Source organism: Alligator mississippiensis, chromosome 7 (genome assembly GCF_030867095.1).
Source record: "Alligator mississippiensis isolate rAllMis1 chromosome 7, rAllMis1, whole genome shotgun sequence".
Taxonomy (NCBI): domain Eukaryota; kingdom Metazoa; phylum Chordata; order Crocodylia; family Alligatoridae; genus Alligator; species Alligator mississippiensis.
Window position 1 is genome coordinate 12,605,751 of NC_081830.1, and position 15,094 is coordinate 12,620,844.

General features: G+C 41.7%; 1 protein-coding gene across 3 annotated transcripts in view; it reads left to right on the forward strand.

Annotated features, from left to right (window-relative positions):
- Positions 1-514: 514 nt before the first annotated feature.
- ANTXR1 (ANTXR cell adhesion molecule 1) overlaps positions 515-15,094 on the forward strand; it is a 155,366-nt gene continuing 140,786 nt past the window's right edge. Inside the window, exon 1 of one of the 3 annotated variants that reach the window (XM_059730581.1) lies at positions 515-638. Coding sequence is in view for 1 of the 3 variants with exons in the window: in XM_059730580.1 (XP_059586563.1) it covers positions 1,580-1,731 (152 nt within the window). In the remaining 2 variants the exon portion in view is untranslated. Of the gene's footprint in view, positions 639-702; positions 1,732-7,380; positions 7,402-15,094 lie in introns of those variants that run through there. The other 2 variants (XM_059730580.1, XM_059730583.1) reach the window with 2 other exon arrangements.

The following is a 15,094-nucleotide window of genomic DNA, read 5'->3' on the forward strand; positions in this document are numbered from 1 at the left end:
TTATATGTAGCACACTTGTAACATGTATAGGATTTATAATTTATCATTTTTGCTACAAACATACTGTAAAGATTATCCATTCTGTCAGTTTACCTCAAATTAAACCAGAACATGGTATATGACAATTCAGAGAAATACATCAAATGAAGGAGCGGACAATGAAGCAAAAAGGGAGAGATCTGCAATTAAACACATATTTTGAAGGCGTGCCTTCAGCAGCGCTGCTAATTGGATGTACAGCTATTCAGCTCTGTAACAAAACTAACCACATATCCAAATCCCTCAAGCTTAATAACTCCCTAAACTGTCCTTTACTCCTATACAACATCCCATTTCCCAGCTGCTGAGCTTCTGTGGTGCTCCCTTGCAGATATTAAGTGTCAGGTACCAGCCCAAGCACTGCCCAGCCCAGCTGATGCTGATGAGCCCCCTAATAAGATGCAGCTGTGGGACAAAAGCTTGGGTTCAGGTTGCCTGGTATCAATTGCTCTACTTTGTGCCCAAGTTGTTCTTGCTTTGCAAGGATTCACCTGGTTAATCTTTCCCCCTGCTTTCTCAAAGGCTGTTTTATCACAGAGGGGGCAATAGGGTTGGGGTTTAGCCTTCTTGGCTGAGTGGAGCAGAGGATATAACTTCAGGTATGTGAAGGGAGTCCAAATCCAGCAAGGAGCTTGGCTGGCTTGGTCAGAAATCAGTACAGAGTAAATAACAGCTTTGTGCATAATGGAAATTATTTTACCACTGCTGAAATGTGGAGAAATTGTGTAACTTCAGTCTACAGAGATGTGTTGGACAACAGACTTGAAATGCTTACTGGCAGAGAAGGTAAAACCTTCCTGAGAGTGACTCTGCCAATGAATAGTTGTGCATAACAAGGCTGTCAGTTGCATGCACATCACCAAAGGCTGACTTTCAGGTTTTGTTGTGTGAGCTGGGAGTGTAAGTTAAGGTTTTTCCAAAGTTAAGCAATGAGAAAAATTCTGGTATTCCTTCTTATTTGCATCCAGGTACATTTTAGACACCCCAGTCAAGCTTTAGACTTCTTTGTATAACTCATATGAAAACCATGCTGGAGCTTCCAGTCTGCTTCAGCAGGCCTTCACCACAAGATGGCATTCTGTGAACTGTCTTGTACAGGAAAACACAAAACCCACTACCCATAATAATAACAATAATAATTTAGGAAAGGGGGGGACACTCAAGCCCTTCCCCTGTTTTTCCTGAGCCTGGGACAAAGTGAGAAAGACTGCTTCCTGACCATTCTTGTTGCAAAATGATAATGTTGTTTGCCGAGAACTCCATGCGAGGATGAGTGAAAAGTCCCTTTAAAAAAAAAAAAAAAGGGGGGCGAAATACAGTATTGTGCATCTTGAAACCTGAAACCAAGAAACAGAAGTGCAGGGAATACAAGGGGAAAAAATTCTTGCAAATTCTGAGGACAACTGCAGCAAGTGGAGTTTTGAGGAGTGAAATCTATTTATATCTTCGAAGGTCATTGAATGGCTCTTTTGGAGAAAGCTGTGAAATAAGGGAGTTTTGGAAGAAGACAACTTTTTTCTTCTCCCATTTTCTGGATATAATGGCTATTGCAAAGCAAAAAGCCTGGAGATTTGGCTTCAAATGTTTCTTCTTTGCAACCTTTATGTTAGCCTGTGATGGACAAGGTGGAAATAGAGAGAATGGTGGTCCTGCATGTTATGGAGGATTTGATTTGTACTTCATTTTAGACAAGTAAGTTCGCCTTTATTTTATTCTTTCAAAAGAAACCTTTCCCAAGGCATGGGAATGACAGAAATAGACACTTGAAAGAAGCTCTCTTCAGATTTTGGGTTGGTAAAAGTCATCATGTCCCCTAAGGACCTGCAAAAGTTCCTACTCCTATGGTTTTATTTTTGTTTTGGTAACTTCTGCAGTAGCTACAGTATGTCATACAGTCATGGTCTACTAAAGATGTGCTGTGAATTGAAGTTTCTTTGTATTATTATTATTATTATTATTATTATTGATATTCTCCTTGTAACTATCATAGACCCTTAATTGGATAATTGATCCCTATGCTGTCCTAAAACTAAAGGGAAGGAGGGCGAAAACTGGTTATTTCTGATTTTTCTTTGATCTGAAGCATTGTGAAGCACCTTTTAAAAGGAGATGGCTGGAGAATGTTATCACAGGCATTATTTTTTTAGCTGAATGCTTTCAGGGGAAAAGCTAATCTGCCTGGAGGATTTCTTCTGTACCATTTCCCCATTAGATCCAAATTTTCCAGGGTAGAAGACCGGCTAATAAAAACAACTCATTAAGGGCTGGATGCTCTGTTTGAAGACTCTGATTTTGGGTCATTGTGATGGAAAATAACTTGCCTTCCTTAAGGTACTTTTTTTTTTTTTAAAGCGAATTTGTTTTCTCAGCTCTGAGTCACATTTTCTTTGTTTCCTGTTAATCAAAGGCATATTTCTAAAGCTACAAAGCTCTTCAGAACTAGAACAACATAAAACCCCAGGATAGGTGCAACACCCCCCCCTCCAACAAAACAAAACAAAACCTAAATTGAAGATGCCCAAAAGCATCAGCAATACTAACAGTCTTTAATATTTGGAAGTTATTTAAAAGTGGCTCTTTAAAAAAAAAAAAAAAAAAAAAAAAAGCATTAATTAAGAAGTATTGGAAAAAATATATTCCAGAATCATGATATTGAGATTATTTGGGCATAAACTTCAGTGATGAGAGTGTATTTTGGAGATGCCAGAGAAGCATGCAAAAGAAACTTTCTAAGTGGTCCCCGTGCGTACTTTACATTAGTTCCTGAAGTTGATTAATACAAAAGATGTTTTTGATTACATATCATTAAACAGCAAGATACTGGGTACAAAACAAGATTGCATTGGATAGTCAGGGAAGGAAAATGCTAAGTACTCAAGGGAAAAATAATTTGGTTTTCCATTTTTCTTGGTTCAATAAAAAAAGATTTGTTTGCATAGCTTGTTGCTGGTTTGGCTAGTCTGTTTCTTGGATTAGTTGCTTTTATCCCCAGGTTTCATACCAATGATGGTAAAAAAAAAAGATGTTGAACATGATTTCTACTATAGATTGCTTCAGTATGCTAAGTTTTCTCCGAAGTCCAAGTGGAGTGGGTTTTTTTCCCCTCGTATGGATGTGCTCTGTTAGAACTCTGAATTCTCCTAACCATTGTTGTAGCTCTCCTATTCTCCTGCAGATGATACGAACCCTCAATAGAGACACTGTTGCACCAGTGCATGTGTATTACTGGATCTGTCTGTGCTCCTACTTGACAGATGTAGCATCTCTGTATTTGAGGTTGAAAATGTCCTTAATGAGCAGAGGGTTGTGGATGACACCTGATCCAAACCACATTGAAATTAATGGAAAAACTTACTAATTTGGATGAGGGCTGTGAACTCTATTGCACAAGATGCTGAGGGTCTTCTGAGGAGTGAGGATTCTAAGCTCTTGGAAAGGGGTGCTTAGCACTCTGCAGAGAAAGACATGCAGATGTTTTTAACAGCAAAGACTACCATGTGCACAACTGTATTTTGAATGTTCTTTTATAGGTTTATTTTTCAGAATCTCCTTCATCAGAAATGACTGGGAAATAGCTTATCAGATCCTAATCCGTCCCTGGTATTAATAGATGCATCTCTTTGACTTCAATGGAGCTGCTGTCAGGCTTTTATATGGGCCTGAATTTGGCTCTGGGTTTACATATGTAAATGATGTCTGGCTTTATCCAATCAGGTTAGCTGTGCAGATGGTTGTGTGGGTAGAGAGCAATCCAAATGATACCCAGTGAGACTCAATCTGTTCCTCAGCTGACACATTGCTCTCACAATGGTATACAGGCTTTTCCTTCCGCTTGGATCATACCCGCGTAAAAATAGAACACTGTTTTCTGAGTATTCATCCAGCTTTAGGACAAACCTAAATGTAAGTGGTCCAAAAGGAGTTCTCCAATAAATTAATGTTCACTAGGCATCTTCCACTGCCAAAATCATAAGTAAACTGAACAATTGCCTACTCTGTAACAAAGAGGGAGTAACAGCCAGCATGCCAAGGGGATTTGCGATGCTAGTGTAATTTTAGCAGGAGTGTCTGACATGTCTTAGATTTTTAATGAAATTGTTACTCTCTTTTCATGCTTCTGGGGCATAAAAGGGAAGTAATGGGATTATTTCTGGATGTCTGAATGCCTGCCTTTTTCTTCTCTTCTACTTGCCATATGATATGGCAGATTTGTATGCAAGGTCTCTGAGCGTTCTGTCTGCAACCAAGATGCCTCTAAGTCTACAGCATGTACAATGACTAGGGGAGAACCTTGTTTCCGTTCAGGAGTGGAGCAGGGATCTTATCGTGATACAGCAGGGACCAGAGACAATATAGTTCGATAGCATATGAGTATGATCTTTACTACTGTCTTCTTCAGTGCTGGGTTACATATTCAATGGAAATGTCCTTTTTACTGTAAACAGACGAAAAGTCTTAAGAGTCAGAGTTTTGCTGCAAGGTTCTGCATATAGGATCAGCAACAGGCACGCAACACTGTGGGAAAATCCTAGTTAAAAGGCAGTACATGGACTCAAATTAATATTAAATCTAATGAGGCAGAGACAGAGGAGTCAGCAAAATCTCCAGCACTGAAGGTTTCCAGGACAGTGTTTATTTTTGCACTATTATTTCTTTGACCCTTGAAAGTTAGTTGCTTAATATTTTAATGGACCTCCCATCATCACATTAGCATCCCAAGTGTCAGAATGAAAATGCTCTCTGTTTCTGCTTTTTTTTTCACTGAGACTTTAGATATTGTTTTAAAGGCTCTTCCAGAGGGAAGCAATGAGAGAAACTCTGGTATCCTTTCTTATTTGTATCCGGATGAAGTTAGACACCCCTGTCATGATTCAGTCGTCTTTGTGTAACCCGGGCTCCCTGCCTTGAAGAGCTGAACACATAGGAATTGCCCAACTGAATTAAACCCAAGATGTATTGAGACCATACTCCTTTCTCTATCAGTAGTTAGTACAAGGTGAGAATTAAGAGCCAAGCAGTAGCAGTTGTAGGGAAAGTGTGTCCCTACAATTAGATTTTAGGTTGGTCTAGTAGGAGTCGGTTTAAGATCTAGAGTGTGTGGTTTAATATCCATTCCAAAATTTTTATTGTTGTGAATACTTGTGTTTATAAAATTGTATAGTCCCCTCCTTGGGTTTTTGGGGGGGTTTTTGTACCTCAGTTTCACTCACACTCTCACTTCAGTGAAAGCTGAGGTTCTGTCATATTCATTTATCTCCAGAAGCCAAGACAAAGTAAAGTACCAGCTCCTTTTAGGAGAGCTTAATTGTTTTGAAGGCATCCAACAGAGATGGGTCTCAAGAGAACTGAAGGAGAAAAGGATCGTGGTCTTAGAGAAACAATAACGGAGCGTGTTTCATGAGTAGGAGGTGACACAGAAAGAGATCCAGAGATTGTTTTGTGTGGCAAATCAACCATCCAGCAGATAAATGTAGCCCTGCTGCTGGAGGGGAGGGTGTGCTGGGAGATGGAAAGTCAGGAGGCAGAATTCTGAAAGAACTGGAAGGTGGATCAAAGCTTAAAATGAATTGCAAGTCCAGGTTTGGCTTTGGGTTGACCATAGAGGGGGCCAATGACAGGCTTCAGAACCTATTGAAGGGAATGAAAACCTGCCCCGGGAATTCACTGGTCTTTATATGAGTCAAGAGGGGGTCAGAATGACACAAGAGGAAGTAGTAGTTGGCTGAGATGTTGCACAGATCCGAGGGGTGCAATATGATAGCAGAGGCAACAGAGACGGAAGGTTACTATAGTCAATGTGAGAGATGAGAGGAGGCTGAGACGAGTGGTTTTGGCAATCGGGTCCTAATTTTCTTTCATTTAGACAAATCTCCGCGTGATCTCAATGTACCAGCTCCTAATGATAGTCATTGGTTTAATCTGCTTGGATTATTGCTTAAGTAAGGACCCAATGAATATGACAAAAGAAGCTCAGATCTTGCACCAGTGAAAGAGAGGGGTAACTTCCTTCAGTGGTTTGGTCTGATCCCGGTATTTGTATTTGTGCAGTGAAAAAAGATCAACAATAGAAATTGGGATCTTGGAACTTCCACTAGATTAAATAAAGTTCTAGGTCTAAATTGCACGGGCTGTTCTGAAATTCTCTATCTATCCCTGTCCTCCTGTTTTGCTTGTATAGAGAATTTTTCTAGGCAAGAAAAATGGAGGTATCCCAACCCTTCTTGCACACACTAGGACTGTATTGCATGCAGTGCCCAGTCTGACAGGTTCCATAAGTGAGAACAACTACTTGGATAGGAAAATGTGTCATTTCTGGACTGGTTGATTTACTGTTTAGCAACAGGCTGAACCAATAAAATTTTCTCTGACTGCAGAATGTTTTCCACAGATGTATGCAAGTAACAGGAATGAATGCCTTTTCATCCCTGGTTTTGTGGGTTACTGGCAAGGCTGTACCCTGAGGCAGATATTTTTGATCATATAGCATAAACTGAGTTGCTGTTACAGTTAGAAGGACCAAGTGTTCCTTAACAGTGTGTTTTGTTTTGTACTGTAGTTACTTTTTCTTAAGATTGTGCAGTAGCAGAATTCCTGAATAGAAGTCTCCTGGTATCTCTGTCCCTTAGACTAGAATATTATGTGGCATAGAGAAGCGGGATGCAGTAATGGTTGCTTGCGCAAAATAGTTGTTGAGAGAGCTGTATACTAAGTAGCACCACACTTTTTATTATAACTTAAATCATTGCTGTTGCAATAATACTTAGGCGCTCTAGTTGAGCCAGGGCCACATTGTGCTGGAAGCTGTACATGAATAAAGTACCCAGCTGGTTCCTGCCTCACCTCATTTGTAATGCAAATGTAAAATACAAAAAAAGAGGTAGAGCAGGCAGACCAGGGAGCACAAGAAACCAATGAGGTACATGATGATCAGTGCTACTGACTTTATTTTCATTTGTTATTTGTCATGGATTATCCGAACACTGTTATTTTGACCCTGACTGATTAATGACACGCAGTCGATTAATGTATAATTGGATGCAGCCATCCCACTTATGAGATTTCTGTCACTATAGTTGCTCAGTACAAATTAACTGAGCACCTTTCAGAGGGGGCTCAAGAAACAATTGATTTGCCTTTAGGGAGGTGTGAATAATAAATTATTCCAGCAATATTTTCAATAGTAGCCAAAGATTTAAGGGCCACGTTTTTTAAAAGGCACCCCAGATGCACCGAAAAATAGAAGGTGTTACACTGACGGTGCATGAAACTGTTTTTGTGCTTGCATTTGGGCAGGTGAGCACCCTTGGACACTTGCATGGGCCAGTCATAAATCTGGCTCTAAAACCATGTTGGTGAAGAAAGGTAAGTAATCCAAGTGACTTCTTCTAATCCAGCCATTATCTATCTATCTATCTATCAAGCAAGCATATATACTTTTTAACAATATGCATTGAAATAAAACTCCCACTATTAGAAGCCCATTTAAGAAATACATTGCCTCATGTTTCTCTTCTTTATACTACCTTTTACTTGATGTTACTCCATTGACTCCAAGTAGATTTAACTCCTGATTTCCAGTATAAATAAGAGGGAGAATATGCTTCTCAGCAGGAGGAGGGAAGCAGACAAAAAATAAGAAACGTTTTGCGTTGCAAGGCAATGAGACTGACCTTCGCAAACCACTTCCTGTGGTATTCCTATGGGAGGGACAAAAGTTGTAGCAAAACTAACCACAGACCCTCGTCAAGCTAAGTAATATTCCAGTCGTTCTGTTCACCAGAAATACATATTTAGTGGGATGCTCAGTATTTTGCCTCTGAGTAATCGGGATCAAATCCATCCTAATTCTAGAAAGACCAAAAGTTCTTAGCATCTCATGACTGCTTGGTAGCTTTTATGAAAGAGCAGGTTATTTTGCTCGGCTCACCAAGGATTAAATGGGTGTATAGACTGAGTTCACAACAGTAGCCCCCCAGCCATACATCATTTCATCAAACTGCGGGTGTCATTTCTATGTCGGCTTTTCATTTCTACTAGTGAATGTTTCCCCTGGGATTAGTTTGGATTTCCCAAATGGCAGTGTAGCTGGTAGCAAAGTTCGCTCATTTATATTCTTCAGGCATAATGGTTCAACTTTATTCCATGTTTCAGCCTTTCCTGCAGTAAAAAAAGTGTTTGTCACCCTCACTGTGATGTCTCTTAGCTCCTCTGTGCGCGCACACACTACAAGCCATGAGGTGACATCATTTTGGCTGGTTGCTCATTTTGTTTATCATTGTTTCTCTATCAAGGAAAAACATAACTTCTGAATTTTTTGCCTTTACCGTTAGACTTTAGAAAAGCTTATCCCATTCATACCTCTCACTGATGTTTTTGCAATTTCCTGTAGCATTTGTAGCAGTGACCCCAAAACACTGCTAGGCACGTGTGTGGAAGCTGTAGAGTTATTTTTTTGTTATTGTTTGTTTCTTGATATTATGGTTGAATATTTAAGTTGTTGCATTTATGACAGATGGACCAAAACTGCCCCCTGGTTAAAGTGAAGCATGGAACCAAATTCAACCAGTTTTGAGTTTGTCAACCCAAAGCTCCTCCTGGGATCTGAACTGCTAAGAGCCTGGGGGACCCACACATTGTGAAATGCTCCTAGTTTGAGGCTTCCCTGTTGAAGTTCAGCCAGTGAGACTTCACAGAACTGAAACCACTCGCTGCTTTTCCTGTTACTGCTTTCTTTGTATAAATTTTGGGGGAGCAAAAGGAAGGCTTGCCTTGTCATTACTTAAGCAAGGCTTCCAGTAATCCCAACAAGACTCTTTGTGTCTGTATGAAGAATTTTAAAGAGTTGATTGTGCCTTTACTGGAGTCTATGGGAAAACTCCCATGGCAGCAAGATGAGGCTGCAAACAAGGATTGAAGGACTTGACCTTGCATTGAAACAAGTCTCTAAATTTCCACTTCGCTGCTTCTTTGGGGTTTTTTGAGGATAAAGAGCAAGGGAAGTACAGTGCCAAGTAAACGAATACCAATAAAGCTATATCTGACACAGCTGTTTGGATTGGAGTTGTTATGATTCAGTGTTGGGAAGAAAGGACTCTTGAGAAGAAGAGCAGAAGGATCAGGTGGTTGGATAACTAAGAGGCTATTAAGGCTGGAGCGGATTTATTGTTGCTGTAAAAAAAAAAATGGCTCTTACACACTGCCTTTGGTCTGTAAATGGTGATGAACTTTGCAATTTAATCCCTCAGGTTTTGCCAAATCTCTGTTTTACAGAATGGAGGACAGACATGTCAAAGGCCATTTTTTTTTAGAAGAGTTCAGATCCTATTGAGGCACCAAAGCAGCTAGATTTTCTCTCTCTCTCTCTCTCTCTTTCCCCCTTCTCCCCCCCCCCCCCAAAAAAAAAAGACCTCAGCACGTTAGACATGTGTTGAAAATCTGACATCTAGTGCCATGATGAAAGATGTTGGGTTCTGAACACACTGGGAGAATATGACCCTTTTTAGAGCTGTGTTCTCAGGACAGCTTGACCTCACTGCTGAACCTTGAAAATTTAGCCCTGTGCTTTGAAAATCTAGAGGTAAGTGATTTACTCAAGGTTGCTCAATGAGTCTGTCAAAGCCTGTCTTGTTCTAAGCACAGTTGAAGAGGAGAACGACTCAGCATTACAGTAATGGATAGGGAGGAGAAATAAAAACCCTGTGAATGCCGAGGCTGTTGCTGTTACAGCGTCACCAAAATTGTGATGTCAATTTGCAAGGCTCTTTCCAACTTAGTGGCAAACAGTTCTTTCTACTGGGCCTTCTGAAAAAGCCACAGTCTAATTAGCCACCTAATCAGCTACATACAGGATAGTTAAAAAACACTACAAGGTTCATAGATTGTAGAGTTGGAAGGGACCACAATGGATCATCGTGTCCGACCCCCTGTCCCGGCAGGAAAGAGGACTGAGGTCAGATGACCCCAGCCAGGTGACTATCTAGCCTCTTCTTGAAGACATCCGAGCTAGGTGACAGCACCACCTCTCTTGGAAGCCCATTCCAGATCCTGGCCACCCTTACTGCGAAAAATTTCTTCTTAATATCCAACCTAAATCTACTCTCAACTAGTTTACACCCATTATTCCTAGTCACTCCCTGGGGCGCCCTAGTAAACAGCGCTTCCCCTATTCCCCGTTGACCTCCCCTAATAAATTTATAGGTGGCCACAAGATCTCCCCTCAGCCATCTCTTGTGAAGGCTGAAGAGATTCAGTTCTCTCAACCTCCCCCTGTAGGGTCTTTCCTGAAGGCCACTAATCATGTGAGTGGCCCTCCTCTGGACCCTCTCCAGATTTTCCATGTCCCTCTTGAAGTGTGGCGCCCAAAACTGGACACGAGACTCCAACTGCGGCCTGACCAGTGCCGCATAGAGGGGGAGCATCACCTCCTTTGATCTATTAGTCATGCACCTGCTAATGCACGACAAGGTTTGATTGGCCTTGTTGATGGCCTTGTTACACTGCCAGCTCATGTTCATCTTGGAGTCAATTACGACTCCAAGATCCCTCGGCCTCCGAGCTGCTGAGAAGGACACTCCCCCAACCTATAGGTATGCTGGGAAGGAGGAACCCCCAGGTGGAGTACCTTACATTTAGCTTTATTAAATTGCATCCTATTTCTCTCTGCCCACTGATCCAACCTGGCCAGGTTAGCCTGAATCTGCTCCCCGCCCTCTGATGTGCTAACTTTGCCTCGTAACTTGGTATCATCAGCGAACTTGGAGAGGGTGCTCTCCACACCCTCATCCAAATCGCTGATGAAGATGTTAAATAATATCGGTCCAAGGACTGAACCCTGTGGGACCCCACTGCCCACCTCCCTCCAGGCCAGGAAGTAACCATCCACCACCACTCTCTGGGTGCGGTCCCTAAACCAGTTGGCCACCCACCTGATGTGTAGGCTTCCACTCAGTCTGCTGGCTTCCCAATGAGGATAGGGTGCGAAACTGTGTCGAAGGCCTTCCTAAAGTCCAGGAAGATGATATCAACCTCGGCTCCTGTGTCCAGGCAGTGTGTGACCTGGTCATAGAAGGCTACAAGGTTTGTCAGGCAGGATCTACCTGTGACAAACCCGTGCTGGTTTTCCCTCAGCATCGTTTCCCTGCTGGGCCTGCACAAATGTGTTCTTTGATTATTTTCTTGAGCATTTTCCCAGGGATAGAGGTAAGACTGACTGGCCTGAAGTTACCCGGCTCATCCCTTCTCCCTTTCTTGAAAATGGGCACCACATTGGCCCTTCTCCAGTCCTCAGGGACCTGGCCAGAGCACAATGAGTGTTCAGTCAGCTGTGCCAGTGGCTCAGCTATGACACTGGCCAATTCTTTCAGCAGCTGTGGATGGAGGTCATCCAGGCCTGCTGACTTGTACCCATCCAGCTCCGCCAGGAGCTCCTTAACTATTTCAGAACTTACCGTAGGCAGACTGGTGCCATGTGGACATCCATCAATGATCGAGGTGGGGGAATTGGCTTGGTTGCTACTTAAAAATACTGAAGAGAAGAACTCATTGAAGAGCTCTGCTTCTTTTCCCTGCGTCAACCACCAAGTGTCCTGATTTGTCCTGCAGGGGCCCTATGTTGTTCTTGGCTTTCCTTTTGCCCGCTATATACCTGAAGAAGGACTTTTTATTGTCCTTAATTGTTGAAGCCAGCCTGAGCTCAAGCCCCACCTTGGCCTGTCTAACTGATTCCCTGCAATAGCGCACCAGGGAGATATAGTCCTCCTTGGTGGCTGCTCCCTGCTTCCATTGCCTATACATCTCTTTCTTTGCCCCCAGACACTCCTGGAGTTCCCTGTTCAGCCAAGGGGGCTTTTTTGCCCCCTTACCTCCCTTCCTATGCAGTGGGATAGACTCCTTTTGAGCCCCAAAGATCACTCCCTTGAGATACCTCCAACCCTCATGGACCCCCATTTGCTCTATATTCTTGAGTTGCATCCCCTCACTAACTAGCCTTCTAAGCTTACTAAAGCTGGCCCTTCTGAAGTCCAACACCTTAGCCCCACTAGTTACTTTACCCACACTTCGCTGGATAGTGAACTCGACCAAGTGATGGTCACCATCTCCCAGGCTACCATGAACTCGCATGTTCCCCACGAGATCATCCCCTGTTGCTAAGAGCAGGTCAAGCAAGGCGCTACCCCTGGTGGGACTATATACCAGCTGGGTTAGGTGGAGGTCCTGCACACAGTGTTAACATAAGTTTGGTTTCACTGTACTCCAGTCCAGGGCCAGTATAGCACATCTTTGAATTAATTTTTGAAAGGATAGTGTAAACTCTTGACTCTGTGCAAACTAAGGAAGGCCTAAAGGAAGGGTAAAGGACCTGCAACGGCCATTAGATGAACATCTTCTTGACTTATCAGATGTCTAGGAAAAAGACTGGACACCACTCACAACTAGTATCCATCCAGCATTGACTCTTGCACACTCTACCCCCATTCAAGTCACTTATGCTCATTTTGACTCAATTCAGGCATCTACAAAATGGGTATAATCATCTGTCTGTTATGCAAGGTGCATTCTTACAGTTGCTTGGTGATTGTAAAGTGCTTGGAAAGTAGACCTAGCAGCATACTAATAAATACAAAGTGTTGTTATTGTGAAGTAAGATAAGTATTTCTTAGCCGTTTGCATGTATGAACACCTATCACCTGCCATTTGCAGGTACACTGTCTAATCGGTGACCCCTCTTCCATGTAGCAATACATAGATCCCTTCATGCTTGTTGCTGATCCCCTTTCCTAACTGAGGACCTCTGTAGTACAGGCCACAGTATATGGTCAATTATGTGCCGCCCACTTCATTTTGGGACCCTGTTCTGACCTCTGAGTGACATAATCTAGGACAGCTTGATTAAAGACAGATTCATTCTGGATTGATGTCTGTCTAACTGAGAGTAAAATCTGGCCCTTTTATTTCAAGGGGCAAATGAATTTATTTCAATCACCAGAAGCTGTGTTGAAACAAAATGTGAAATCTCTGATGCCATTGCATCTTGTGGTGGTCTTTGCTGGTGTGTGAATATATGTGTGGGAAGGCTTCATGGAAAAAGAACTGCAATTTTAGATGTTTAGATTCTTGTTCCAAGGGGGCGGAGGAGAATTGAAACTGTACTTATGTGGGGAATTAAAAAACAGCGCGTAACTGAAAAAATTGCCAAAACCAGCTAAAACCTAAGGCCAACAGAACAACAATCGCAAAGTCAAACATTTAAACAGAGAATGTAGTTTGCTGGCAGCTGTCATATGACTGAAACAATTGGGTTTAAAGCTTAGTTCTGGCTAATGCTGCATTAAAAAAAAATGCATGACCTTAGAGCATGGAAAATGACACAGTTTTATATAATGACCTACATATTCTATGTGCTCTGTGGCTGCTTCTCATTCTCAGTTGCCTCATTGTAATAATAATATTCATAATAATAAAGTGAAAATCAGCTTTTGTTCAGAAGTTTTTGATAAGAAAAGCCATGCTGGATTGAACCAATGACCCATCTGGTCTAATATTTTGTGTCTCTGTTAGTTGCCAGTATCATGTGCCTCGGGAGGAGGGTACAAAAAATCTGGAATAAGCTTTCCTACCTTCTCAGGCAAAGGCTGACATGTGGTCTTAGCATGATAAAGGCCTTCAGACAGTAATCTTAGTTCATGTTATATGGTTAACAATAAGCTTGCCTTTACCTGTTTGCCTACATACACAAATACTTCTGCTATGTTTGTCACCATAATATCAAGTGCCTCTTATCTCTCTTCACGGAGAATAAATTTATATTTGCTGACCTCTGCCCAAGAAAAAAGTGTTTCTTTTTCATCTGAGACACTAGAACCATACTTCACAGCCTGAGCTTGTCCATAAAGCGTTTTACTCCAAGCTTATGGGTAAAATTTACTAGAATTCCTATATGCCTGGATCACTTAAACGTTTCCAGAACTGTCATTCCAAATCTTGACTCTGAAGAAAATTGAGATTTGGTTCTGAGCTCTGGCCATATCTGTTTCAGAGAGAGTTACCAAGTTGCCAAGCAAGCCTTTGGAAAAAACAAACTTGGTTGGTTCCAGAAGCTATATCCCAAGTGTAGTATGACACCCAGCATGTAGCATGACAAGGCTTTCAAAATCTCAAGGAACAGAGCCATGACAACAAAAATATGTAAAATCCCTATATGTTCTCAGTCTTGGTTGTTATTTACACTTATAATGCATATTAAAATCCCTTTAGTGTTACAGGGTGGCAATGAACCTGGTTTAATTCCAAATTCAGATTTGAATTCCTCAAAAGTTTGAAGCTACGTAGACATGGGATGTTGATAAGTTGAATGTAGTTTTTCCCCCTCAATTTCATTTAGCAGACAATGAGTTAAAACTTGGTACGTGCACAGTCTGATACTCAAAGCAAATAGGAATCTGTTGTGTAGAGAGAAGTCTAATCTGAGACATGCTATAGCAAGTGGACATTAGAAAAGAATGGAAGGTGCAGGAAAAAGGCAACCAGAATGACCATGGTTTGTAATCACAAGGTTGTATACCCAGAGAGAACCAGAAGACAACAGCTGGGACTTCTGTTCTTAAATTGCTAAAGTACTTCTGAAATGCCCATCCTAGAAAAGCACAAAATGTGAATGACATCAGCTACATGAACCAACTATCTGTCGAAGCTTTTTCAAAGATTAATCAAGTTAAATCTTAAGAGTAATTGGCTACATGTTGTTGTCAGGGTTTTGTGTAGAGCTACCTCTGAAGGTGCATTCTACCTCCTTCCATTTTTCCCTCTGCTATGGAGAACTATGTTAACCCAGTGTCTGCAAGTTGACGAAATATCATGAAACCCCCACTAGTGTCTTTATTTTGATGATTAGTGTCAATGCAAAACTGTAATCTTAACCTATTAAGATCCTGATCTCATGGAAGTCGAGGGCAAAATGGCCATTGGCGGGGTTGGTTTTTTTTGTTGGTTTTTTTTTTTAAGAACAGAGGTGGCCCTAGAATTAGTATGATTTACCTGCAGTCTGGCACTGAGTTGG